Raw genomic sequence first — 27,861 nt, 5'->3', positions numbered from 1 at the left:
GAATAGTCCACAGTACATAAAAATACACTTTATTTAGCGATTCTCCTGGTTTCTTAGAAATAAGTAACATCGACAAATCATTGCTCTGGGTATTGAAAAAAGACTGCTACTCCGCCGTCAAAAATAATCTAAATGAACAGTTAACCGGATGTAGTTTATCCCCCTGAAATGCATGAAATGTTCCACTCCACCGAGCAAGGACAATCTCGTTTTCAAATATATATTAAAAAAACAACATTGCTAAAACACAGTATGCAAGTTGGAATTCTTTAGAGATGTCAGGGAAAGAAATCGTTGGGTTTTCTTTTGTGATGGGGGAAGTCCGCGAAAGGCGGGAAGCGGACTTTACCACATATCCAATTTTACTAATTTGACGAGCAAGCAACAGTAACAGCTTTGGAAAAGATGCATGTAAGTCAACATAAAAATAAAATAAACTATTTTTACACTTAACAGTCTTCCGGAAGTTCTTCTATGTAATTAGCATATTCACCTGTTCCATGAAGGGGATTTGCCGCGCTAGTATCCCGAAAAATATAATGCCAAAAATAAATTGTGATCTTGAAGGGAAGCAAATGATTAGGTATTTAAACAATCGATGCGCAAAATATGCCTTAAAACTCAAAAAGAAAAGTGAAGACTACAAGCAACATGAAGATCGGTGAGTACATGTATAACACTGATTCGCTGACTTCCACTCAGTGTTTCCAAGTACAAAAAACATATACAAGAACCATCTATACATAAATATTGGGTTTAGAAAACTAGAAGAAATCTAGGAGTGAATCTCTATAAATGTAGTGGCATGTACCGTAACAGACCTGGCAAACCACTGTTTTAAAACTAGGACTTGTCTTTAAAAAGGAGACTGGTCAGAATCAGATTCAGGAAGTTGTGTTAAAAAATATCAATACTTTAGACCTACCTTTGACTGTAACTCTTCTTTCGAACAAAAAAAATGCCTTATAATATTTTTCAGCGTATTTTAGTTTTGGTCTTTATATCGACAAATCTATACGGTTGTTGATAGCTTCATTTCCACGAAACTCAATTCCGGGAATCCTCCCTAATTAGCATACACCTGCTTTTGGGACAGAAGCCCCACGAAATATTCTTCCAAAACGGAAAATGAGCTTGCTAAATCTAAAATAAGATTAATAAAAATACATTATTCAACTTTTTAGCGACTACTTTCCGAAATCACTCAATCACAATATTTTGAAAGCCAAAAAAATCCCCAAAACACCTCACACGAAGCACTATTATCTTTGTTTTTATTTTTTTTTTAGGCAAAGGAGAGAGTAAGACGACATGATCGTTTCATTTTTATAGTTCTCTTAATTTTTCAACGGACTTAACATACAAAAAACCAGCGTGTACTAAAGATGAATATTGGATTTGCTTCAGATTACATCATCGCTATATGCAGCACCGTAATGGTTGCTATAGGAGCCGCATTGCCCAGTCCCCCGGCGCACTGCTCTGTTACTTCATTTATGTATCACATACTGCTCGTCCTGGAACCGTACACCACGCATGTGCGAGACGACACCTACGTCACTTATCAGAATCTTGTAAGTGAGGGGGGGGGGCACGGCACTAATCCAACGATACGTTAGCATGTGTTACTTCAGCTTGTGTTAGCATGGGTTCCGATGTATCTATCATAGGCCGTAGTCTTAGGCATGTTCTCTCTGTTGTTTTTTATATCGGCAAATCTACACGGTTTTTGAAAGCTTTAGTTCCACGAAACTCAAATCCGGGAATCCTCCCTGATTAGCATACACCTGCAATGGGGACGGGAGCCCCCACGAAATATTTTGCCAAAACGGAAAGAAAATCTCAAATAAACTTGCCTAAATCTTAGGCATGTTTTCTCTTTCTCTCTGTATTTACAATAGCCCACAGTCTAAGCGATGTTCTCCCTCTTTCTCTGTATTTACAATAGCCAGCAGTTTTAGCAATGTTCTCCCTCTATCTCGTTATTTACTATAGCCCACAGGCTAAGGCATGTTCTTTCTCTCTCTGTATCTACCATAACCCCCATTCTAAGGCACATTCTCTTTTTCTATATCTTCCATAGGTCGTAGTCTTAGGCATGTCATTTCTCTCTCTCTGTGTCTACCATTGCTCGTTGTCTTAGGCATGTCATTTCTCTTCTATTAGACCCAGGCATGGACACCTTCCAGTCAGGACTCTGCCACTCTTCCGCTGATGCCGTTACCAATAGGCTTGAACGGAGATAAGGTAAGACAGACAGGGGACTGTATTTGACCTAGCGGAATGCTAGGTCAGGAACACTTGTTCCTATATGGCAAAACATCCGTGTTACTAACTTGTAACATTTGCGACGTATTTGCGTGGCGTCAATTTAGTGATTGCGTACCATCTACGGCGTTGTTGCTAATGGGTGCATCTAGCTTTTGTCTTGGGTTTTCTTCTTCCAATTTCACTATGCAATTCACTTTTCGCCATGCAATTCCAATTTCTCTATCCACTATACAAGAACCGACCGCCTAAGCAGTCTGTGTGATATATTAAAATATATTGTTAATCGAGCTATAGATCCCAGGGTGTGGGTAGAGAACTCGACCGAGCCTAATCAGTCACACTGTGTGATATTTTGGCATGTTACCCACATTAATTCCCGTTTCCCTTTAGGTCCCAGTGTTTGGGGTTTTACAGAACAATGCTGCGGTGTTAAAGCAGTTCCGCCCATTGCTTCGCCAGTCCATTCAGAACTTTCGCCAGCTACCGAACTCCACCCACGTGGTGAAGAGACTTGTCACGCTCAGACAGGAGGTGACCGACCTGATGGCAATCATCACCATGGCAACGAGGAATTTGAAACCAGTGAGTGGCATCTCCTAATAAGGACTTATACCTTTCTATGCCTTCGACTCGACCATGTGGTATCTGCGACCTCGTACTTTAAAACTTGGTTAATCGTGACTTACTAACGATATGGTATAACTAGAAAGACTACACACAAGCTGAAGCATAACTAGATGGTCCCACTAGATAGTCCATCCCCCATCCGATTCCGTTTCGTTTGCTCCGGCGAAGGGCTAACGCTCGAAACGTCAGCGCAACTAATCTGCTTCACGGAGGCGTTCAACATACTTTTTTACCTTGTGTTATAGCTAACTAACGACAGGCTGTTTTATTTGCTCAGCGTAACGCGACCCTTTACAAGATCCCACCAATCAGCGCCCATCCACGCATGGCAAACCTGGATCGTCACCAGGCCTTCTCGCGCGTCATAGCGCTGCTGGGCCAGCTTCATGGCGATTTGCTACAAATGGACGTTAACTTCCATCAGATCCGAAAACGACTCTGTGGGCACGTCTGAACTACTGATGAATAGAGCGAGAGGCACATTACAATTACCGCATAGAGTACACAGAATGAGAGCACGAGATCTAAAATCTATTCAAACTTTTTTACTGGGTTTATTTAAATTATTTATTAAAAAGCCCTATTCACGGGCATTATATTTTCAAATTATTCATCTCCCAGCGGATGAAAGACCAAATGCATGCAGTAAGCATGGGCTATTGTATTTACGATAAGTAAATTATAAAGTATGTACATTTTAGTACAAAAATATATATGTTGATTAGATGGCGTGAAGATGCCATCAGTTAGAAACATTAAAGATATTATTCAAGTTAGTAAAATCCAAAGCATATTCTATTTAAGATAAAGCCTCGTCTCAGACGTTTTCAACTATTGTAGAGCATTAGTGAGCATGCCAATAAAATGCAGTTAAAACTAACAAATTCTGTAATGCCCTTTGAGTTTATCATTGAGACATGTTATTGTATACCACTCTCAGTATGGTCTTATTGCGCTTAGCCATAAGAGCCTGACGGTCTTGTGGAGTGTCTAGCGGAAGGGAAAACCAAGGGGATAAGAGGGGTAGTAAAGAAATAAAAAAAATGGCAACGCCAGACAGGAGAAACACAGCAAACTATGGTAACCCCATATAAACTAAAACAAACACACACACAAAATAAAAAAACACCTTTAAAAAGTAAATGGAAACAACAGATAAAACTAGACGAGATAAAAAGCTTGTGGTTATTTTGATTTTTAGGTTTATCTAGAATAAGCGCCACAACTTGTTCACTTCAAAGTGAAGATACGTTGCCATATAAGTACTGTATTCTTAAGGTGCGTCTACACGAGCAAATTTTATGTGGCAAATGTATGTGGCAATTTATATTTGCTTGTATAGATGATCAACAAATATTTGTTGTCCATTTGCGTCAGTAATGATTTTGTACAGCGGAGATGCATACAAAATAAAGGATAGGGTACAAATAAAGATGGCGCCCATGACACGAACACGACGAATGAGGAGAAGAAATGCTGCTGCAGCAATAGCCGCTGTTGATGATATATAAAATAGAAAAAAAAAACGAGAAAATGTTGGGTGAAGGCTTGGAAAAGTTAAAGTCGAAGAGAAGCACAGGGACTAGCTTGTTTTTATAGCTATCAATGTGGCTATTCCACAAACTTTCTCTAACTCGCAATTTCTCTAACAATAAGGAAACAAGTTTATCTGTCCATCCTTTCGTGGAGGCCGCCATGTTGAGTGCGCAAATGGTGGAGACTGTGCTCTACTGAATTCAAAATATTTGCCACATTTTATGTGGCGTCTCGTCCACACGGCCAAAATTCGATATTTGACAATTTTTATTTGCCAAATAAAAGTAAACGTGTTGGCTTTACGACAAATGCATTTGCCACATAAAAATTTACCAAATTTGATCATCTACACGAGCAAATAAAAATTGCCACATACACATTTGCCACATAAAATTTGCTCGTGTAGACGGGCCTTTATCCAAAACATGGCAGTTTATGTTATGCTACGTTTTTTTTTTTTTTTGCTCGAGCTGGATTCTCGCAAAACTAACAAACACAACATCAAACGTACATAAAACAATAAGGGGTACATACAAAAGGCCCAAATAGCCGTGTTCGTAAAGCAGAAAAACAAAACACCAAAGCAATAAGGGGAAATGGTAGGGACATTAATGGGCCGGAGGGTTTGCAAATTAATAACACTGAAAAGTCAATTCCTATTTGAAAACCAACAGCATACGCACAGCTTTCTAGCTGAATCCATTATTCAGACAAGTCATGCAACAACAACACAAATCAAGTTAAAGTGTTCTTGGATCAAAGTAATGAATGAAAGAATAAAAAACCTTGGTACATTACTTAGGAACAAGGTAGCTCTTATTCAAAGTAAAAGCAAAGCAAAGAAGTTGTTTCTTTTACTGCTGAAATCTGGAAATATCTCTTGAAACTATTCATTCTTTTATATTACTGCCTTATACATCGATTAAACACAAGTAATACAGTACGATAATAAATCCAGACAAGATTAAAATTACTGACACGTCATGAAAAAAAAACTTTTCTTAAAAAAATACTACTTTCGAAGTGCACAGGGAATGGTACAAAAAAAAATTAAGATATCAAAGCATTCTTTTGTAAACAAATGTGATGGGAGACATTACAGGCTCAAAGAAATAGAAAATAGCGGTGGAAGATGCATCAGTTTTCATAGCCAATCAACAGGCAACTAAAGAGTTTAGATGACGCAACGTTAACAAACAGCTACGGAAGTCTTTTTGTCGTGGTTTTGGCGTAAAATACATTATTACTAAGGGAAACCTCTTCTATTACACCAACATGAGCCAAAGTAGAGAGGAAAAAAATACCTGCTGACCGCAAGAATAAGGATACCAAAAACAGGGATTTGAATAGAAATACCAATAACCAGGCGAAACATGTCAAATTTGAAAAGAGTATGTCGCAAAGCACGTAAATTATCAAAAGAGCAAGCTAGTTGTTACTTTGTATAATTTAGCAAGCTAGTAGTTACTTTGCTTCCTTGGTTTACACCCCAAGACATGATATTGGCCAAAACAGGAAGAAAGCGCAGGATTTTCCAAATATTTCTACGAATATCGAATGCTTAAAACAAAAAGTCGATCTTCCAATCAGAAGTTGATATCAAGGCCTCGTTCTAGCTTGGTACTTGTCAAGCCATTCCCATGTGCAACCAACAGGAACAATAAATAATCATCCCGCAGGGAGATGACTAACTGCCATCAATCGATTTAAAAGAGGGAAACGAAAACCAAAACAATCTGATTGGCAACAATTTTAAATCATGTAAAAAGAACCGAAAATATTATCTTTTGTTTGAACATAAGGTATTATAACATTATCGATAACATTGTATTAAAAAAGGAAAGCCATGAAAAGGTGTGCATGTCTTGAGGATTTGCGTGACAAGTCACCTGTTGCACCGGAAGTAGTTAGCCCCCGGAAGCTGTATCGTTTTCCCTCGATGCGAAACTAGACTTGAATCGGTAGTGTACGAGAAGTCGCGCGCGATGGCAAAATCGCAAAACAGGGCGAAATGGCGCAACTCTTTGGTCTTTTATTAGAAACTGAACACACCAAACAGGAACCTTAAGGTGTCTTTAAAAAAGAGATGGACGAGCATGGAGATGTGTGTAAGTTGGAGATTTCTTATAGTGAAGCTAAAGTACGAGGAAAACAGACGATACAGAATCAAGATGAGAGGTCAGTACTAACCTGTTATACTATTATCGTGTGCGTAAAGACCCTCTGCCTTCTGTCGTATTTATTCACCCAGGGCTATAAGTCGTGTTCCTTGTTGATTAAGGTCCTCAATTCTTGCTTACGCACTGCTGCCCTTTGCCTGAGTTTTCATCAGGGCTGATAATTGTTACTTGCTGCTGAACATCATAGTTCGCTGGCAAACATATTATTTTTGCTCTTTGTCTGTGTTTTCATCAGGGCTGATAATTGTTACTTGCTGCTGAACATCATAGTTCGCTGGCAAACATATTATTTTTGCTCTGTCTGTGTTTTCATCAGGGCTGATAATTGTTACTTGCTGCTCTGAACATCATAGTTCGCTGGCAAACATATTATTTTTGCTCTTTGTCTGTGTTTTCATCAGGGCTGATAATTGTTACTTGCTGCTCTGAACATCATAGTTCGCTGGCAAACATATTATTTTTGCTCTTTGTTTGTGTTTTCATTCAGGGCCGATCTGTAGTTGTGAATTTGCAGCTGAAAATCCTAAATGCATAATAACGTGTCATAGCTATTTGCTTGTGCTATCGTTTAGGGCTGATAATTGTGTTCCTGGTGGTCGAGTTATTGGGGGGACTGGGAGAGCCGTGCAAACTCACACCCAAGCTCCAACAACGCCAGCGCAAGTCAACCATTACGGGACTGTACGGGATGTCCCGCTCGCTGACAGTCACAACCCTCCGGGCGCACAGTCAGTTGGTGAGTGCGAACATCACCCTGAAAAAAAAACACATACAGAAAAAAATTAGAAAAGAGCCATAAGCAGCTTTACCAAACATTACAAGCTTCGTCTAGTTTCAGCGACTGAGGCCTGTAGGTAAAACCGGGCGTAAAAACAAGCTATGATTCGCATCCAATGACTGGTATTTACCAGAAAGAGATATACGCGAAATTGCGCTTTCATATTTCGTACGTTCTGCGTAGCTTATTATCAGTACAGCTTTTTAAAGCTAGCGCCAAAATAACGTGGACATTATAAACGATGCACACAAAAAGTTGCAACGGTTGCATAGAACTTATATTTTTTTCTTAGAACAAAACAATTATGACATCACAAAATGTGCGAAGAGGAAAGAGAGCGCGCGCCTAAGACGTCATTAAAGAGTGCAACATTCCAACGCTTGAGCTGAGCTTTTAGTGCAATTTCTTTGCAAAAGATCTAGCTTATTGGACTTATCATAGTTTGTATTTAATCTAAAAGCCTCTGGTGCCAATTTTTTCAGAGAAAATTGAACAGCATCCCCGACTTTCATTGCGCTGAGTATGCGCCGATAAAGGATAAAGTGGGACAACAAATGAACGTCACCAACACAACCATGTTAAACGTAGGTATACTGTGAAATCACAACATAGTTAGGCGCGTAGCTAGGAGTGTGTTAAAGGTAGGTATACTGTGAAATCACAACTTCAACAACAGTTAGGCGCGTAGATAGGAGTGTATTTAAAGTAAGCATAATGTGGAATCACAACTTCAACAACAGTTAGGCGCGTAGATAGGAGTGTTTTTAAAGTAAGCATAATGTGAAATCACAATTTCAACAACAGTTAGGCGCGTAGCTAGGAGTGGGCGCATGCAGCCCTCTTCAATCATCAAATCCTGGCCACACGCTTGCAAAATACATGATAAAACCACTAAGTTAGTTCCAATACGCGTTCCAATTCCACCGAAGGCGTGAATTAGGACCGTCGCTACAAGTACGCCCTAAAATTGTGTGCAATTTGCACAATACCTCGTCTTTGTGACCTTCTCCACCCAATTCCAAGAACATCCATTGCTCAATAACAACGGGGGACAGTCCTACCGTAGCAACAAAAGAAATCTTCCAATACCAAGACATGTCTTGTTATAAGAAAGAGCCGCACGCCTCAGATAATAGGCTTGCCAATTTTATTGTAACATCAAAAAAAAAAAAAAACAGTTAATCCTCAAATTCCAAGAACAAGCCTTTTTATCAAAACAGAATAGCACGCCCTTCGCTATGTAGGCATGGCTAGTCTTACCCTAGCACAACAAACTAAATCCTCCAATTCCAAGAACGTGTCTTGTATCAAGAGGGGTCAAGTACTTGCCACGTCAATTAAACAAATTTCAGTAAAAGAATTCACTAATTCTTCGGCATAACTGCAGCACTATCAAGGTTGAGGTGGACTTGTAATAATGATATGAAATTGACCAGGTGCAGGTGGAGGAAAAAAACTAGCTGTACGAAAATAAAAAATACGTCGTCATAGAGTATGGTTCCTTTTACTCTATTTCAAAATAAGGACACGCTGATAATATGGGCAGTTTTGTTCGTTCTTTAGCTGTGGCATCATTACAGGGTTAAACTTTAAAGATCACTGAGCGAAGAATATCGGGCAATGTTATATTTCGCTGTTATGGCGTTAAAGATTAGTGCTGTATGTCTTCCACAGAGAGGTGCAGCGCTGGCGTATCACAAGGCGGTGTTGTCAAGCTTCAGTGAAGAGATGGCAGGGGATTCACTTGTGATCACGCCACAATATGTCAGTCTGAGGCGTGTGCTGTTCAACGTGCGGACAGTTATGAAAATCATACAAACTGCAATGCTACAGGCAAGAATTAATTAAGACTCTTAATTTATGTAAGATACCCAAATAAGCGTGCTCGTTAACTCGACCAGACCAGTCTTAATTAATCAAGACTCTTAATTTATGTAAGATACCCAAATAAGCGTGCCCGTTAACTCGACCAGACCAGTCTTAATTAATCAAGACTCTTAATTTATGTAAGATACCCAAATAAGCGTGCCCGTTAACTCGACCAGACCAGTCTTAATTAATTAAGACTCTTAATTTATGTAAGATACCCAAATAAGCGTGCTCGTTAACTCGACCAGACCAGTCTTCGTTGTATTCATGGATATCCCAAAACACAAATAAGCTCGCATTTGGAAAGACGGAAAACTGGTTATCATGGACAAAAAATATCTCGCTATTTCCTCGAAATTCCCTAGATCCACGACGCTGGCAACATAACTCAGGAAGGTTATTTTCCACGCATATTTTACCGGAGTCGCGTTCTGCAGAGGACGTGAAAAAACATGAATGCCGACCTGAACAGGACGCGACGTCGGCAAGAAATGCGTGCGCGCAATCAAAATTACGGGAGGCTATAAGTCATCTTGCCAGCGTCGTGGATCTAAATCTCCCAAATCGCTTAGCTGGTTCCCTCGCTCATTCACATTCACATCACCCAAATCGCTAGCTCGTTCCTCGCTCAATCACATACACATCAACACCATCTAGACCCACATACACAAGCAACCTTGTGTGCTATGGTTTCGCTTTTTTCCTCAGGAGAAAACACTTCATGACTCATGGTCACTACCGCCGAAGCCAACTCTCACAGTGCACACTACTAGCACCGGCGAGCAGCTGACAGCCAAGGCAGCGCTGAACCGAGTTGGCTGTCGATTAGCAGAGCTGAATTCGTTTGCCTATCAAATGGCAGCTGACTACCACAGGCAAGCAAGACAGCTGCCTTTATAGTTTATCATTTACTGTTTTGCACTCAAGGAGTGATTAAGTAAAATAAGATACTTTGGTAATTCAAGATTAATCATTTTTCTTGATTTTTTAGACTTTATCATGGAGATGCATTATTTGTGAAATGATCAATGTAAGATCCAGTGGAGCCCGGTTAACTAGATCTCTTTTTAGGGAAAGATATTGTTCGATTAAGTAGGGAAGCTCTCGCTCTTAATTTGTATTATGCGGTTCCATTGTTTTTAGATTTGTGAGATTCTATTTATTGAATAAAACTATAACTTTAACGAGCATGTCCTACATTTCTCCATCCTTTCCTCATCGATCAAGTTTTACGAGAATAAATTAATAAATAATTGAAAGCGGGTGCGATTTTCCGGTAAATGGTAAAACAATGAGATCGAGTTTTAGCTTAAATGCTCGAGGACTCCCGTGATGTATAGGCCAAAAGAGCTCAAGGACTCCCGTGATGTATAGGCTAGAAGAGCTTCCGGGCTTCTCTTCGTGTTTTGACGACTTTCCTATTTCTGTGCTTTTCCTATCGCCATAGTAGATAATGCGATTATTTCTAGTTTATTATTTCTAGATTATTTCTTACCCGATTGGTGTTAACATTACCTCTGACATCCATTAAATAGAAAAAAAGACCATGGAGACATTCATTGCAACCCATAGGAGAAGAAAATAAATAAAAAAAATACATTCTTTAAATAAGAAAAAAAATATTCATTTGTTTCGAAAGATACCACCACAGACGTGGTGACTTTGACGGGCTGTATAAAACTCAAAATAGAGGGGGTATCTGTTTTCGGTTCTTTTTTGTATATTCAGCTCAAAAATAGCCCAGGAGTCAATGGGTTAAGACGATTCTTACATTAAGACGATGATAAAGTAGCATTGCCGAAACGTCGAAAAAATACAATCCAGTGATTAAAAAAAATTGTTATATATATACGACATATACGTGGGCGAAAATATATACGATATATACGTGCGCGAAAATATAAGTACCTTCAAGAGGTTTTGTAGCCACAAAGGAAGATATTGACCCGCAAGGCTAATCGTGTTTTCTCTCATAATTTAGGTATCACGACTAGCAAGATCTTGACTACATGACTAGTAAATAAGTGTGCAAATCTTGTTTTAGTTTCCCCTGGTAATTACGGTATCACAAAGCTAGCCGTATTTCGCGTCATGGGTGTCGTGGAGAGTTCTCGTGCGTCATTGATGAACGTGCTCAATAAATAGATAAAATCGCAATAGAACCGAGCGTACAGTTGAAGTGATACCAGTCACAGAGGACATAATTATCTGATGCACCGAGGACACGGAAGATCCTAGGATGAGTACAAACACAGGTAAGCCTTTCATCGGGCTTTCATAATTTTAGGTATGTTGAGGTGTGTTGTGAGGGCAGCAATGTAGATCGAGGTATGCACTGGAAACGGCAAGGCCTGATACTAATCCCCTCGTATATACCGCGGCTAACTAAGCTTTAAATATCCTTTCAATAAACCAAAACTATGACCTAACAATAGAATCCCGAGGTTTCCTTTACTTGTGCTGTATCCCTTATGAAAAAGAAAGTTTTTGGCATGATTTTAATACTTAGGCGCTCGTGGAAATGCAACTTGAACATGGAGTGGAATTTTATGGGAAGAGCAAGTCAGTCGCGGGCTTTCTATAATGGGATCGAACAAAAACATCCCTTTTCTTAATTCAGTGTCTAAATGCGTCAGTAAAGCAGAACTTAAACAAACATGCCTTATTATGGCTTCTTATTTTGATTCGAATAACAAGCGCAAATAAGGCGCGTGTTTACTTCGAGAAGGATGTCCGACAGGTGAATCGGCGAGTACAACCTTTTAATGTCGGCGCAAATAGCCACAAACCCTCTACAAATTAGTGCCACGATCACTTCTTGCATTGAATACTCTGAAAAGCTATGGATTGATAAACTATAAAATAATAATGACGTTCATGTATGCACGAAGAGCTAACACCTGCAGGAGCGAGTTACATTTGGCCAATGTTTGGTTTGTGCGGTCGGAGCTAACGTTCCCGCGTTAAGGGAGCGTAGCAAGCAGGGGTTTGTAACCATAGATACAAGGCTTAATGACGGTAATGAGATCTTAGTTGGATAGTCTAAGGTAGTGGGTAGAGAGGCTGTAAGTATTATCACTCCACGAGCAAAACAGCCAACACAATTAAAAGCCGAGATAAACTGACCCGCGCAAAAGGAAGCTCCAATTGCAAGTGATGCACAAATTGTTGCAAAGAGGACTCCAAAAAGGTAATAATTATGTATAATATCCATTACTCGCAGCGTTTGCGACTGACTCCCGTTTGCCTGAGGTCCACAAGCGAAATGACTCGAGAAGACATCTTTTATCTGGCTATCTACAGGCTAGAGTGACTTACCACAGCCAAATTGTACTAATTCGCATAAAAATCTGTATCTACGATTCGCCTGAGGTAAGGGAGAACAAACACTCCAGTGAAAAAAAAAGACCGCTTGTGATTTCCAAAGTATTTTCATTTCCCTTTCAAATGCGTCACAATGGGTTCTATAATCGATCGACCCTTCACTCGACCTGTAGTGCTAAACAACAAATTTTAACACTGTAGGACAGAAAACACTGTCTCAGATCAATAATAATGGAATTTCCTAGGACATATCCAATATCTAGTGTTTTCATTCAAAAAATAAAAACATGTCATCATTGAGCGTGTCAAGGAAGAGCGATAACAATGAGGGAGGCAGTCACTCGATTTAATAACAACTTCGCCAACAAACATGTTGTCGGGAAGGCAGCCATCAAGCTGAGTGCGTTAACCATGGAGTGGATTTAGTGGGATTTATCAAAACAGATAGCACTGACATAAGGTATTTAGAATCTAAAAATCCTGATTGGGATTTGATGAAGACGAATTATGCAGTAAGGAGGAAAATAGAAAATTGACAGAAAAAAATAACTCACTTCTAGCACTAGTTTCATGGGAATTTCCTGATCGACCAAAATTAGGGAACTGATCTCCTTTGCACTAAGCATTAAAGGGGGAATTTATTTTGACTGGGATGAGTCTAGCGATAGTGTTTTGAAATTATGAACAAAAGTAGTAAACAAAGAAGTAAACATATCCTCACATACAGACACATGGGAATCGCATCCATTTCCGATTGGTTTTATAAGTGTTCTGAGTATATTTTTCGCGCAAGTCAGGAAGATGTAACAATGTGCCGTCGGCGGATTTCATTCGCACATAAGTGTTTTATTACAATTTCCAAACTCATTTCTTAATTCAACATCACAGTATTAATGGGTCGTGGAAACTGGTGTGAGATGAAGTGTTCGCGTTAGTTAGTTTTTCACAAGTGTGTATAATGCGTACAATCGAAGATGTCCTTGGTGGAAGATCGCCCCGTTGTTATTATACCGCTTAACATGGTTAAACATAGCACTGTTTGGATGGTACAGATATAGCCATTCCTAGACCAGGTTGTTGTATCTTGGACGCAATGTATGATAATGATGTCACGACAAAGATTTGTCCCTGTCTTGTTCATAATTCATGAGAACCCTGCAGCACTACATCACACATGCCTACAACACTATGTAAGCTAGCTTCGTCGACGAGGCCAAGTTGGAAATGGCTTAATATGGGGACCGGGGGCACCAAGGACATGTTTCAAGGTACGATTCAAGGCGATCTGGCGTTAGCACGGTAAAGGTCCGAGGCACATTACTGACACGCCACCTGCAAACGGCTTTTTATTTATGTCAGCTTTCATTTCGATGCTGCAAGGTGGACCCATTCGAGACTAACTGACATAATTTAAGTTTATTTTTAACGACTTTAACTTTCTCTCTACTCAAGATGATTTTTGTATCTTCTTTTTTCCTTTGCGTGATGAGCTATAAGGGTATGTAGAATGTAGGAATATTTTTGTGGCAAATTTGGGACGAAGCTACAGCGAGCGTTTTGTTAGCTGCTTTATTTGTCGGCAAAGTCAAATCGCGACTGCTCTATGTAGAGGCGTTCAGTACTGCTTTCGCATTACTTGGTGAGATTTCAGATTTCATAGCGGCGGAGTATGAATAACAATAGCATTACTCTACATCGCTGACCAAGCGAAAGGGATGAGGAAATACAGGGGAAACAATTCATCACAATATATTGAAATTCTTACTCCATTCGAAAAAATTAAATTCGTAAAGCAAACTCTGTAAAAGGCGCAAATATACGAAAAATAAAACGAAAAACATCTTGCTGTATCATTATCTGATAACTACGATTCTAAAGAACAAAGACTAAATTACTAAAATTGCGTATTCTAAATTAGTATTCAAAGAAAGTTTCAAAGGCTTTTATTACATAAACATTTTTGTTTTAGCAGGAGGGCTTAAAATTCTATAACACCAGCCGTCTTTGCTTGAATTAGTTTCTGCAGTATTGGTGAAGCAATACAAACGTGACAAATAAAAGTGACACGAGATATAATGAAACGGGGAAAAACGCGGCCACGGGCAGGGTGCAGAGCGCGTAGGAAGGCACATAGTACTAAACTTTAATTACTGCATTTTATGAGTTAGGAGAACAATAAATCGTCTCGAGTTCTTCTGAACTTGCCGCTTTTCCTTTCATTGGACTAGCGTCGTGCATTTTAAATCAACTTTTTTTCTCGATAAATTACTGATCTGTTTTGTGATACGACTAGGTGTACTTACTTTTCCTAAAAGGCATACAAGTAAGAAAAAATTCTCTAGAAAACTTGAGAATTTTGTATAAACATACAAATTAACCACTTATTGAAATCGTTTAGGAAAGGTAAACAGAATATTTAATTACTGAGAGAATTGCCAAACAAAATTCTGCGAGGCTTGGGATGCTGTAAAATAATGGTTATGGGTGCATGCCGTCTCCAGATTATAAACACTACTTAAAATTACTTGACTTTGATGCTACTGGATAGGAAAAGATTCGGTACCACTTCAAACTTCGCAATCGGGGATAACGGAAAACCGTGGTAGTCGGAAGTAGATAACGAATAATCGTAATACAGTAGAAATTAATATTGTTAACACAGTCACAGAATTGATCGCTTCGACCGAGCGAGCGATGAAGTATAATAATTTCTTCATATCATTTCTAGCGTTGAATGACTAAACCTTAAAGTTAAACAGCCAATATCTCGAACAAGCTTCTTACAAGAAGAATCGTTTAATAAAGTTGCTCCCTATACAAGGAGACGTTCATTAAAGTTGCTCCCTATAAGAAAAGACGTCCATTAAAGTTACTCCCTACAAAGAGAGATATTCATTGAATTGCTCTCTACAAGGAGAATCGTTCATTAAAGTTGCTGACTATAAGGAGAGATGTTCGTTGAAGTTGCTGGCTATCAGGAAAGACGTTCATTAAAGTAACTCCCTACAAGGAGATACGTTCATTGAATTGCTCATATACAAGGGGAATCGTTCTTTAAAGTTGCTTCTTGTAAGGAGCAAAAAAAAAAAAAGCAGACTTGTAGTTGTTTAACTAGGATAAAATTATATCTTTTAATAATCGTTTTCAACAGCTTCAAGACATACATCGTCAGAGGCAACAGCCGAAGAATCGCGAAGCATGCTTGGAGGCCACGGTCTCCCGCTCAAGGTCACTCACAGTAAAAGTCCTTCACCGCAGACACCAAGGAAGTCTCGCAGCAATACAGGTATACATAACATGAGCTATATTATAAAAATGGCGACCCTTAATCTAAATTAATAGCTAAGGTGATGCGTAATACAGATAACTATGGTCGTGGTAAAACAGATAACTAAGGTCGTGGTAAAACACTACGCGAAGTTCTTACGTAAACCAAGTAGATATGGTCATGCGTAAAATACTAGCTTGCAAGTACACCAGGGGCCGGTTGCACAAAGCCTGGATAAGTCTTATCCACCGGATAAATCCTTATCCAGCGATTAAAACTTATCCGGGTGGCGTGATTCGGTTGCACAAAGTCCGAATAAAAGTTATCTTGCGGATCAAGTTATCCGGATGATAGAGGTCGAATAAAGTCTTATCCACCAAATAAATGTAAAGAAAAAAACAAAATGGCGTCTTGCTTTCTTTTTTATGTGCGCTTTGCATATTTACAATGGAAACGGGAAGCCATTTAGAGGTAAATGCCGGCTATTCAGCGGATAGTTATCCAGCCTTCTATCCATGCTTTGTGCAACGCTATTTTATCCGCCGGATAATTATCCACTGGATAGGGATTTTATTCGGCGGTTAGCGCCTATCCGGCGGATAACTTATCCAGGCTTTGTGCAACCGGCCCCAGATAAAATATCTATCCAGTGGATAGTTATCCGGCGGATAAAACAGCGTTGCGTGGATAGAAGGCTGGAAAAGTATCCGTTTCATGGTAAATATGCGCCCTGTTTTCCTTAAAACAAAATGGCGGCCGTTGCAAGTGCTACAGTTTATCGAGGTAAGAAAAGCTGGATAACTTCTATTCGGGCTTTGTGCAACCTTATAACTCCACTCGAATAAGTTTTATCCGCTGGAAAAGGATTTAACCGGTGGATAAGACTTATCCAAGCTTTGTGCAACCGGACCCAGATAGCTAAGGTTGTGTGTATAAAAGATGGCTAAGGTCGTGCGTATACCAGATAGCTAAGGTCGTGCGTATAACACATAGCTGAGGACGTGCGTATAACACATAGCTAAAGTCGGCGTATACCAGATAGCTTAGCTCGTGCGTATAACAGATAGATACGTTCGTGCTTATACCAAATAGCTAATGTCGTGCGTACAACAGATAGCAAAGGTCGTGCATATAAAAATAAGCTAAGGTCGTGCGTATTATAGATAACTAAGGTCATGCGTATAACGGATAGCTAAGGTCGTGCATAAAACAGATAGCCAAGGTCGTGCGTATAACGAATAGCTAAGGTCGTGCGTATAACAGATAGCTAAGGCCGTGCATATAACACATATCTGAGGTCGTGCGTCTAACGGATACCTAAGGTCGTGCATAAAACAGCTAAGGTCGTGCGTATAACAGATAGCCAATGTCGTGCATAAAACAGATAGCTAAGGTCGTGCGTATAACATACAGATAAGGTCGTGTGTCTAACACATAGCTAAGGCCGTGCGTATAACACATAGCTAAGGTCGTGCGTATAACGGATAGCTAAGATCGTGAGTATAACAGATAGCTAAGGCCGTGCGTATAACACATAGCTAAGGTCGTGCGTATAACAGACACCTAAGGTTGTGTCTAGAACATAGCTAAGGTCGTGCGTCTAACACATAGCTAAGGTCGTGCATAAAAGAGATAGCCAAGGTCGTGCATATAACAGATAGCTAAGCTCGTGCGTATAACAGATAGCTAAGGTCGTGTATAAAACAGATAGCCAAGGTCGTGCATATAACAGATAGCTAAGCTCGTGTGTATAACAGATAGCTAAGGCCGTGCATATAACACATATCTGAGGTCGTGCGTCTAACGGATACCTAAGGTCGTGCGTAAAACAGATAGCTAAGGCCGTGCGTACAACGGATAGCTAAGGTCGTGCGTATAACACATAGCTAAGGTCGTGCGTATAACACATAGCTAAGGTCGTGCGTATAACAGATAGCTTAGGTCGTGGGTATACCAGATAGCTTAGGTCTTGCGTATACCAGATAGCTAAGGTCGTGTGTATACCAGATAGCTAAGGTCGTGTGTATACCACATAGCTAAGGTCGTGCGTATAACACATAGCTAAGGTCGTGCGTATAACACATAGCTAAGGTTGTGCATAAAAGAGATCATTTCGTATTTTAAAGTGCGCTATACAAATGACTAACATTTCATTTTACATTTGTCGTGCGTAAAACACATAGCTTAGGTCGTGCGTATAACACATAGCTAAGGTCGTGCGTATAACAGATAGCTAAGGTCGTGCGTATAACAGATAGCTAAGGTCGTGCGTATAACAGATAGCTTAGGTCGTGCGTATACCAGATAGCTAAGGTCGTGCGTTTAACAGATAGCTAAGGTCGTGCGTATAACACATAGCTTAGGTCGTGCGTATAACACATAGCTAAGGTCGTGCGTATAACAAATAGCTAAGGTCGTGCGTATAACAGATAGCTAAGGTCGTGCATAAAAGAGATCATTTCGTATTTTAAAGTGCGCTATACAAATGACTAAAATTTCATTTTACATTTGTCGTGCGTAAAACACATAGCTAAGGTCGTGCGTATAACACATAGCTAAGGTCGTGCGTATAACACATAGCTTAGGTCGTGCATATACCATATAGCTAAGGTCTTGCGTATAACAGATAGCTAAGGTCGTGCGTATAACAGATAGCTAAGGTCGTGCGTATAACACATAGCTAAGGTCGTGCGTATAACACATAGCTAAGGTCGTGCGTATAACAGATAGCTAAGGTTGTGCATAAAAGAGATCATTTCGTATTTTAAAGTGCGCTATACAAATGACTAACATTTCATTTTACATTTGTCGTGCGTAAAATACATAGCTTAGGTCGTGCGTATAACACATAGCTAAGGTCGTGCGTATAACAGATAGCTAAGGTCGTGCGTATAACAGATAGCTAAGGTCGTGCGTATAACAGACAGCTTAGGTTGTGCGTATACCAGATAGCTAAGGTCGTGCGTATAACAGATAGCTAAGGTCGTGCGTATAACACATAGCTTAGGTCGTGCGTATAACACATAGCTAAGGTCGTGCGTATAACAAATAGCTAAGTTCGTGCGTATAACAGATAGCTAAGGTCGTGCATAAAAGAGATCATTTCGTATTTTAAAGTGCGCTATACAAATGACTAACATTTCATTTTACATTTGTCGTGCGTAAAACAGATAGCTAAGGTCGTGCGTATAACGGATAGCTAAGGTCGTGCATATAACAAATAGCTAAGGTCGTGTGTATAACGGATAGCTAAGGTCGTGCGTCTAACAGATAGCTAAGGTCGTGCGTATAACAGATAACCAAGGTCGTGCATATACCAGATAGCTTAGGTCGTGCGTATAACAGATAGCTTAGGTCGTGTGTCTAACACATAGCTAAGGTCGTTGGTATACCAAATAGCTAAGGTCGTGCGTAAAACAGATAGCTAAGGTCGTGCGTATAACAGATAGCTAAGGTCGTGCGTATAACACATAGCTTAGGTCGTGCATATACCAGATAGCTAAGTTCGTGCGTATAACAGATAGCTAAGGTCGTGCGTTTAACACATAGCTTAGGTCGTGCGTATAACACATAGCTAAGGTCGTGCGTATAACACATAGCTAAGGTCGTGCGTATAACAAATAGCTATAAGGTCGTGCGTATAACAGATAGCTAAGGTCGTGCATAAAAGGGATCATTTCGTATTTTAAAGTGCGCTATACAAATGACTAACATTTTATTTTACATTTTTCGTGCGTAAAACAGATAGCTAAGGTCGTGCGTATAACGGATAGCTAAGGTCGTGCATATAACAGATAGCTAAGGTCGTGCGTATAACAGATAGCTAAGGTCGTGCGTATAACAGATAGCTAAGGTCGTGCGTAAAACAGATAGCTAAGGTCGTGCATAAAAGAGATCATTTCGTATTTTAAAGTGCGCTATACAAATGACTAACATTTCATTTTACATTTGTCGTGCGTAAAACAGATAGCTAAGGCCGTGCGTATAACAGATAGCTAAGGTCGTGCGTATAACAGATAGCTAAGGTCGTGTGTATAACGGATAGCTAAGGTCGTGCATATAACAGATAGCTAAGGTCGTGCGTCTAACAGATAGCTAAGGTCGTGTGTATAACAGATAGCTTAGTTCGTGCGTATAACAGATACCTAAGGTCGTGCGTATAACAGATACCTAAGGTCGTGCGTATAACACATAGCTTAGGTCGTGCGTATGGATGGTATTACTGCGTCGTGGATGGATAAGTATGTGCGTAAATCAGATAGTCTATACCTGGGTCTAGGGAAGTTATTCGGCAAGTAAAAATGATATGAACTTCTGTCACAACAGTCTCGACAACGTTTCATTTCTATCTGCAGTGGAATAAGCTTTTGATTAGGGCCATCTCGTGTACAGAAAACCTAAGCCAATAAAGGTCGATCATTTTCGGTTAAAGAGCCTCGAACCTAAGTACGAAGGTTCGTTACGATTAATTAAAAGCTCCATGATCGAACATTCAACCAAAACAAAAAATTATCAACGAAACCGACTAGCTGAGGCCATGAAGTGTTAAAAAATACGCTGCAGTCAAACAAGAATACACTCTAGTCTCGTGTGATAAACATTCGGAAGATCGGCAAAAAATACTTGAGAAAGTCATATCAAATACTAAATTTTTACTTTACTGGGTTCTAAGCTACAAAAATATACAGAGATAAAAATAAAGAACCACACAATGACGTCAAGAAATCTTGCGCGCAGTATGACTAAAATTGGAACAATAATAGAATATCTCTATTTTGAAAGCGTTGCCAGTGCAAATGGCGAAAGAAAAATGGAAAATAGCAGTTGTACGACTTACCGCTGCCAACTGTACTAATCATTTGCAAGAATAAAGATGATAAATAAACCTATCAGATGACAATACCCAACGCATTTTTTGTAACTAGAACTTCCACTTACAAATTTTCTATTCGCTATTTAAACTGGCAAAGTTTTTTTAAATAGGTGTATAAGAAATATACAAAATCGAGGCCGTTGCCCAACCCAAGAAACTAACAATTGTTAACCCGCGCACTGGCTAGAGTTTATTTTTGTAACAATTTTTTGAATGTTAGATCTTTCCATTCTTTTGGAAACCGTTCCCCGGGCTAAAGTTCTATAATTATGCAAATGAGACGGCGGGTACTATATTATTACGCAGGCTGAATAATAGAGAACAGAGAGAGTGCCAGTTTGGCGTACTCCCATATGTGATAATGGTATTACTAAATCTTGTCGCCGGTGTGGAAAACCTTGAACAAGGGGATACAAAGTTGTGGTGTTACAAAAGGCTCGCTAAGTGTCCGTAACGCGTGTACTAGGGTACTGTGGGCAGTGTTTATATAATCACAAGTTGTAAATTATGAATCGCGGACAAAATAAAATTTACATCGGCACTGTCTAAAACTGTACTTAAGTTTCCTGTCTGTTTCTTGTCTGTGCTGTGAGTAGAAAACTTTTGATATGCGTGTAGACCTCTATAAGTAAGGATCACAGAAATTGCACTGGTAATGAAGACAGAATTTCTTACACTGTGACCACACGCTAATTGCGCAAAAGGCCAATAAACACTTGGTTCAAGCACATTAGCTTCAATAGCAGGTAGTTTTGGCGGGGTGTCTTGAGTCCCTCAACTTTGAACGGTTCGAATACTGGGAACTTTACGCGAATTGACCGTGAAATATCGGCTCATGGCCTAGAATAATGTGAACATGAAATACAGCAATCACAAAAATTCAGATAAACTATGATATTGAATCTAATGCCTTTCAGACTTAGGTAACTTAGTAGCGCCAGAGGATTGAGGTGGAACGCGGTCACGCGTCAGAGAGCATGCGTCCTTTGATGCACCTGTTTTATTTGGTTAGCTCGCAGTTCATACTGTTGGTCATAAATATCGAAGGTTTAACCGGAATGAAGCGTTTGGACCCGCTGTATCATTAGCCTGAAAACATGGGGCAGGATCTAGGAAAAACAAGCCGACTGTTGAGTAAGATCTTCCGATTATTCCTTCCGAACGAAAGCTCGTCTTTACACTTGTTCCATACCGGTGTCTAACTCGGATTGTTTTTATCTTGGAGGTATACGCCGTAAAGGGCGAAATCCGTGCCCGGAAGAGACTCGCTTCAGAGGTACTGATGTATTTGCGGACCACGGTGGGGAGAATATCTTTTCTTTCTGTCTTTTTTGCAAAAGTTACCAGCGGGGAATGACGCGTTTTTCACGCACTTTGTCTCTAGCCCTAGTTCGGTATGGTAATCACGACTGTAGTAAGCTGTTTATTATCATAGGCTTTGGGGGTGATATACCATCGCAAGCTCTTTCGTGTTATGAAACATATAGACAAGAACAATTCACTTGCTGTATTGAAAAATACTTTATCGCTTTGGTAAGAATTTTAAGACATGAGCCTGAACAATTTTAAGATATGAGCCTAAGAAGTGATTTTAATTTAGACACGCGGAAAATAAGGAAAATTTCGTATCAACATAATAGCCACCTCCACAGAGTACCCTTTTAGTAGCATAGCCATTTACTTTTAGAAGTATCTACGAACTTGCCAATTTTCTAAAATAGTTTAGTAAAAGATTCGGTAGAAGTCAAAGATTGTGGTTTTTCACGAGAAACGTAGGATATAAATTCAGCGGAATCATAATAATAAAAAAACGTTTAGCATTCGACACAGCATGATTTAAAATTAATTACATGCAATCGAACGTTTTTTAGCGTTGGATGACATATTACACGCGGGTCAAGAGTTTGTTTGCGATGAACGTCTTCGGAAAGGGGACAGCGTCAATATGGTCGTTATACCGTGAATTGATCTACCACCTATTTTCAAGATCTAGAGATAAAACCTCAGGGTGCACTTTAATCTATATCTGTGCTCTAAACAGCTTTAATGGTTTCAATAACGATTTGTACTTAAACCACTGGCGACTTAAATACAACATTGGCGACTAAACTAGACTAAACTATCATGAATGCACCATTGCATTCGCACTATCTTAATTTGTTCTAGCGAAATAAGCGCTTGTTTCTAAAACATTTTTTTGATATTTTCACTATTTGTATAATGTGTGATTCAAAAAAAATAATAACAAAAATCCATACCCCTCTTTCACCATCGCTTTCTCGTACAAATACTGTATTTCTGCAAATTTCTGGGCGGACATGTGAAAAATCCTAGGAGTTTGGACCCTTCTCAGGAAATTCCATCCATGGTAGTGGTCGTAGGGAGAGGGATGGAATCTAGGATTGCACAATAACATTGACAACTGTCAGGTAAATTATCACTACCATCTGAATAATGTTTACAGTTTAAATATCCTTTTTTAGTTAGTAAGTGTCAGACATCAGTTCTAGATGCTAGGCAATTATAATAAGTAAGCTTTACAAGATAGGTAGATAAGACAATACAAGATAAATATTTTTTTCTTTAAGCTTTTAAGGTTTTAAAGCCTATTTTTAGTTCTCATTCTTATTTGTCAAAGTTATTCAAACTCCCAGAAAGCAAGGTCTTTGACCTTGAACCCTCCACCCCCCCCCCGAAAAAAAAGTTTTTTTTTTGCTGGTTATTATATTTTTGAAAACAATATAAAAAAGGCATAGTAAGTGAATTCTTCTGATCCCAAAACAATCAATAGTAAACAATTTTGTGACTTCTACTTTGTTAATTTGAAGGTTGATAAAAATACTGAATTTCTACTTCAAAAATTACCACAGCTTATACTTTCTAGTTATTCATAATTAATGCTGATTATTCTTGGGTTTTAATTGGTCTATTTTAAAAAGCCAGAATACAGGAACAATTCGAATTTGAATTAACGGCAATAGCTTATCTTTAAATATATATTTTAAAATTCTTCAAATTGCATATCTGTTCAAGGAGTGAAAGCTAAATTGTTTTGAAATAATCAATACACCACACAGACGTTGCACTTGAAAATCAATGTCTTATAACCTGCAGTTCTTAATGGGTAGCATTTTAATGGCTGAATCCTGGTATCTTAAAGCCATGTAAAATGTTCACTGGAACAAGGACATAAATTCTACAGCTTTTGATTCCTAGATGATTTATGCTCTACTCAGAGCACCAACCAGACCATGTTTATTACCGCTATTACTACCCAAGACGAAATGAGATTCTAATGCATGGCCTGATGCATTTCTTTTAAGATGAATAATAATATCAAGCATGGCCAACTATGAAACCACTCTTTCATGGGAAAAAACAACCAATTCTAATTGATATTTTCCATCTCTATTCCAGTACATGAAGAAATCTCAGACAGCACTGGAGGGCAAAATATAATTGGGATCCACCTTGAAGGGCTAGAAGACCTACTGATACATACTAAGTTCACAAGGCTAGAACTACAACGGATGTATAGAGGATTTAAAAATGTAAGAACCTGGGGTAAAAAGGGGGAAGTTCAATGACAGCATGGACTGAGATTCTTTGCCTTTCTTGTCCTCATTCATCATTGAAGCCGATATGAATGAGCATATAAATCATGAGATCTTGAAGCTCGGAAGACTAGATCACCACTCCCCATGTATACCATGTTAAATGTAATAATTGTTTAGAAATATCAAATCTGTTAATTTCTCAGTGAGAACGTTTTTTTTATCTTGTCAAGTTATTCAACTTTACATAGAGATAATAATGCATTTTCTTTTTTCCAGTAAAATTTAAACTCTCAAATCAAGGCAAATTTTTTGCACACTCTTTCTCTCTCAATGTCTGGCTTGGATTCTGCAACACTGTGGACAACCTGGGAAACCTATATATTTAGAATGAGATTACCTATTTGGAAAGCTTTGTGAATTGTCTAATCAAAGCTAAGAACATTTTGATTGATTGCCTGGAATAGGAATGTCCAAGTGGAGCTGTAGACAGGGATACATTCAAAAGAATCTACGCTCAGTTCTTTCCTTATGGAGGTAAGACTATTTCAAAATGATGATATGTGTGGGACAATGGTACAATATACTGAAGGTACAGTAGACTTCTGTTTCAAATAATTGAAGGCTTCATACAATGGGTTATTTAAAGATAAGTGTAATTGGAAAGTGGTTATTTGGTAAGAAAAAATGTTAAAGATTTAATAATTATTACCAAAACAGCCTTTTGCTTAAATAATGGTCTTCTGAGTATGCAGTATCATCATCATTTTGTCTCAATTAAAATAGCCAATGAGAAACACTGTTTGGCTGAGTAAAATTACCACCCTTCCCCTAAAATACTTGCTTTAATTTCCACTTATTTCAACTCAGCATCTCGCTTTGTGTATGTGAGAGCTACCATATTAGCAAAACTGACTTTCTTTCTCCAAGCACATGCGCTTCACTAGAGAAAAACAGTCGAACTATGTATGAACACAAGAGACTATTATTATAGCGTAAGAAAATCGAAAAAAAGTAGTTGTACAAATCAATCCTTATGGTTTCAACATAAAAATGAATAACTGAATAATGTCATGCATATATTTTTCATTCCAGATTCTGCCCAGTACGCGCAGCTTCTGTTCAATGTGTTCGACCATAATAAAGATGGGAAAGTCTCATTTGAGGTATAACTACCAGCTTTTTGCGACAACATAGATGCATTATTCTTAATACTTGCAAGTTATTTGGTCGAACTGTTGGAAACAATAACAAAAAACGTCACATTGTCAACAAGGGGAAGTTAATAAAATAAAATTTGAACTCTCACCTCGGGATCTCTTCCTGGGGACGCCTCCATTCCTCATTACAATTTCAGCTCGATAACTTTTCAAAATTTCCACGCTCAATGCCTTCCCGTCGAGGCTGACGTACATATGAGCATACCTCGAAGCTTTGGTGTCCTTTACAACCCAGAAATTCCCGAATACAACATCAAAGAATAACATTTTCGCAGCAGAGTCTTAACACACTCCCAAAGTCACCGAGATTCTGACTCGGCGGCTCATTAGCATTGTTACGTCACTTTTATTTACCGGTCTGTGATTGGACAATAAAGAACTGGCGCGAACTACGTAATACTCTGCGCGCTCTAGAAGGAGCGACGGGAGCTATACATGCCTATCAAAATATTTTTTCATTTGTTTTTTTTTCTTCTTGCAGGATTTTGTGCTAGGGTTGTCAGTGTCTTTGCATGGTACAATGGACGAGAAATTAAAATGGGCATTCAACCTTTATGATTTGGATAGCGACGGGGTTATAACAAGAGAGGTAGGTCTGCTTTCCCGTCTCTAGCGCATTTCTCCTGCCAAGAGAGCATAAGATATCTTATGTTCTCTTGCTCCTGCTTAATATTTAATTTCTTTCTTTTTTGGTATCTGAAACTGAAATTTCTTGCAAAAACCTTAACTCAAGATCGCGTTTCGGATTTTGTGTCTTGCAAAGGTGTTTTGTAGTTACTTGAAGTAGTGATAACGTAGTAATAATCATTTGGGGGTTTTTATATTCTTTAGGAGCTTGCCACCGTGATCCACTCCGTGCATTGCATGATGGGAATGGAGTCGCAACCCACAGGGGAAGAGAGTAGCGTCCAGGAGCAAGTTGAGAGACTCTTTACGGTGAATAAGATTCAGTATTTATGTATTATGGCATCTAATTATCTAATAAAATTTCCCATTTGATCGTTTGCTACAGCTCATGGATACAAACCAAGATGGCGTTATTACAGAGGACGAATTCATCGAAGGGTGCAAAAAGGCGAGTTTCTAATTTGAGTGACAGCAAAGCTCTGTACAAACACAGCTACACCTATTAGAAATTTCGACGGGAATCAACTATTGTTACATACAGATCAACATCAATGGCGCGTAAATAAATGTGCAAAAAGACAGTTTTTTTTAGCGCCTTACGTACTATTTAAACTTTTTGGGGGTAGAAAACGAATGTCGCTTTTATACCGATTTTAAAAATAATAGTTGTGCACTAGGTATTGCGCAAAAAGCTAGGCACTTGTTTTGCTAATGCCAACGTGTTCTTGCTTTTTGCAGGATGACTCTATAAAGAAAAGCCTTGCTGTGTTTGAGTCTGACAGATGAAATTTCTTGCCAGCACTGAAGCAATAAACTACATTAACCGACTAAATAACTATCAAATATATCAAACTATGTTCCGACAAAAGGGAAGTGCATGTTGAGGGTCTACAAAATCATGATTTGCAATCACTATGACAACGTCAACGTCTTGTCTTCCACACAAGACAAGTATCTATCACAATCGAGAGGTGACTCGATAGGTGATTATAAGGAATATGTGGCTATTCACGAGGATTCTGGAGAAAGTGGTGAAAAAGAATGACAGAGAAATCACAAGATCATGATAGAGTCCACATCCCGGGAATGCAACAAATTGTTATTATCCGATAGTGTTGATATGACTCAACCGTGCATATGGATGTTCTGTTCCTCTACTAAACCCCATTCCTTTTAGCTACAGCAGAATTATCAAGGACTGTTAGGGGTGAGCCATTTAATGTAAGGAGGGGGAAATGTTTTTTTTTTGGAGGGGGGGTGAAGCTTTAAGAAAGATAATTCCTTCAGAGCCAGTACATTGGATATGTGGCAAGGAAAATGCCAAAAAAAAGAAAAATACTAAGCCACAATTTAGGCATCGGATAGTAAAAGGCATGACTCGAAATGATAATGCAGTCATTGTAAAACATTGACATAGCATTAAATTCTCTCAATACCGTCGTAGTTATAAAGCAAACTTTGTATGGATGCATACATACATTATATATTGAATCAATTGATCAAGAGTCCTATCCTGCTACGTTTGTATATACCTCGAATCCAGCAGTGCTTTGATGATATGTAAGGAAAAAAGAGCGTCTACGGACGCAATTGTAAATACATATGGAAGTTTATGACTTATCTAAAACGGCTTGCTTTCTCTATGAAGTTTTTTCTCAAGTAATTGTGTGGCTTCTTTCTCCGAAAGGCTAATATAAAAATGAATAAAACTTTCACGTCATAAGCCCGCATGCC

General features: G+C 39.0%; 3 protein-coding genes and 1 long non-coding RNA gene across 10 annotated transcripts; 3 read left to right on the top strand and 1 right to left on the bottom strand.

Moving 5' to 3' along the window:
• The first annotated feature begins 522 nt into the window (after positions 1 to 522).
• Positions 523 to 3,778, top strand: LOC125567878. Its single transcript, XM_048728703.1, has 5 exons — positions 523 to 661; positions 1,408 to 1,574; positions 2,167 to 2,247; positions 2,662 to 2,853; positions 3,176 to 3,778. The coding sequence occupies exons 1-5, from the start codon at positions 652 to 654 to the stop codon at positions 3,350 to 3,352; spliced, it is 627 nt and encodes a 208-aa protein (XP_048584660.1). The 5' UTR covers positions 523 to 651; the 3' UTR covers positions 3,353 to 3,778.
• On the bottom strand, positions 1,289 to 25,836 carry LOC116619441. Its single transcript, XR_007311865.1, has 3 exons — positions 25,590 to 25,836; positions 6,625 to 7,368; positions 1,289 to 3,356 (listed from the first exon to the last, which is right to left on the bottom strand). It is a non-coding gene; the product is annotated as an uncharacterized LOC116619441 (long non-coding RNA).
• Positions 6,388 to 10,445, top strand: LOC116619440. The gene is made up of 5 exons (XM_032384241.2): positions 6,388 to 6,612; positions 7,187 to 7,350; positions 7,875 to 7,976; positions 9,067 to 9,225; positions 9,970 to 10,445. Exons 1-5 carry the CDS (start codon positions 6,531 to 6,533, stop codon positions 10,159 to 10,161), a joined length of 699 nt encoding a protein of 232 aa, XP_032240132.2. The 5' UTR covers positions 6,388 to 6,530; the 3' UTR covers positions 10,162 to 10,445.
• LOC5514592 (Kv channel-interacting protein 2) lies at positions 11,316 to 27,850 on the top strand. 7 transcript variants are annotated; one of them, XM_032384235.2, is made up of 9 exons: positions 11,316 to 11,516; positions 15,737 to 15,871; positions 24,144 to 24,277; positions 24,748 to 24,817; positions 25,376 to 25,446; positions 25,982 to 26,089; positions 26,332 to 26,436; positions 26,513 to 26,575; positions 26,866 to 27,850. In XM_032384235.2, the coding sequence occupies exons 1-9, from the start codon at positions 11,501 to 11,503 to the stop codon at positions 26,911 to 26,913; spliced, it is 750 nt and encodes a 249-aa protein (XP_032240126.1). In that variant the 5' UTR covers positions 11,316 to 11,500; the 3' UTR covers positions 26,914 to 27,850. The 7 variants fall into 7 exon arrangements, with proteins under 7 accessions (XP_032240126.1, XP_032240125.1, XP_048584658.1 ...); XM_032384234.2 differs by lacking the exon at positions 11,316 to 11,516 and adding an exon at positions 12,186 to 12,451; XM_048728701.1 differs by lacking the exon at positions 11,316 to 11,516 and adding an exon at positions 12,494 to 12,633.
• The last annotated feature ends 11 nt before the right edge of the window (positions 27,851 to 27,861 follow it).

This window comes from Nematostella vectensis, chromosome 6, assembly GCF_932526225.1.
Source record: "Nematostella vectensis chromosome 6, jaNemVect1.1, whole genome shotgun sequence".
In the NCBI taxonomy this organism is placed as follows: domain Eukaryota; kingdom Metazoa; phylum Cnidaria; class Anthozoa; order Actiniaria; family Edwardsiidae; genus Nematostella; species Nematostella vectensis.
The sequence above is the reverse complement of the archived record's forward strand: the minus strand, read 5'-3'. Positions and strand labels throughout refer to the sequence as shown.

Bases quoted from the DNA above. Each gene is read 5' to 3' on its own strand.
- LOC116619440 (XM_032384241.2), top strand. From the start codon at position 6,531: ATGGAGATGTGTGTAAGTTGGAGATTTCTTATAGTGAAGCTAAAGTAC. The intron at 6,613-7,186 runs GTCAGTACTAAC...GCTATCGTTTAG, and splicing joins ATACAGAATCAAGATGAGAG to GGCTGATAATTGTGTTCCTG. The intron at 9,226-9,969 runs GCAAGAATTAAT...TTTTTTCCTCAG, and splicing joins TACAAACTGCAATGCTACAG to GAGAAAACACTTCATGACTC.
- LOC125567878 (XM_048728703.1), top strand. The intron at 1,575-2,166 runs GTAAGTGAGGGG...CTCTTCTATTAG, and splicing joins ACGTCACTTATCAGAATCTT to ACCCAGGCATGGACACCTTC. The intron at 2,248-2,661 runs GTAAGACAGACA...GTTTCCCTTTAG, and splicing joins TAGGCTTGAACGGAGATAAG to GTCCCAGTGTTTGGGGTTTT.
- LOC5514592 (XM_032384233.2), top strand. From the start codon at position 13,760: ATGCCTACAACACTATGTAAGCTAGCTTCGTCGACGAGGCCAAGTTGG. The intron at 24,278-24,747 runs GTAAGAACCTGG...TGCCTGGAATAG, and splicing joins TGTATAGAGGATTTAAAAAT to GAATGTCCAAGTGGAGCTGT. The intron at 26,576-26,865 runs GCGAGTTTCTAA...TGCTTTTTGCAG, and splicing joins TCATCGAAGGGTGCAAAAAG to GATGACTCTATAAAGAAAAG.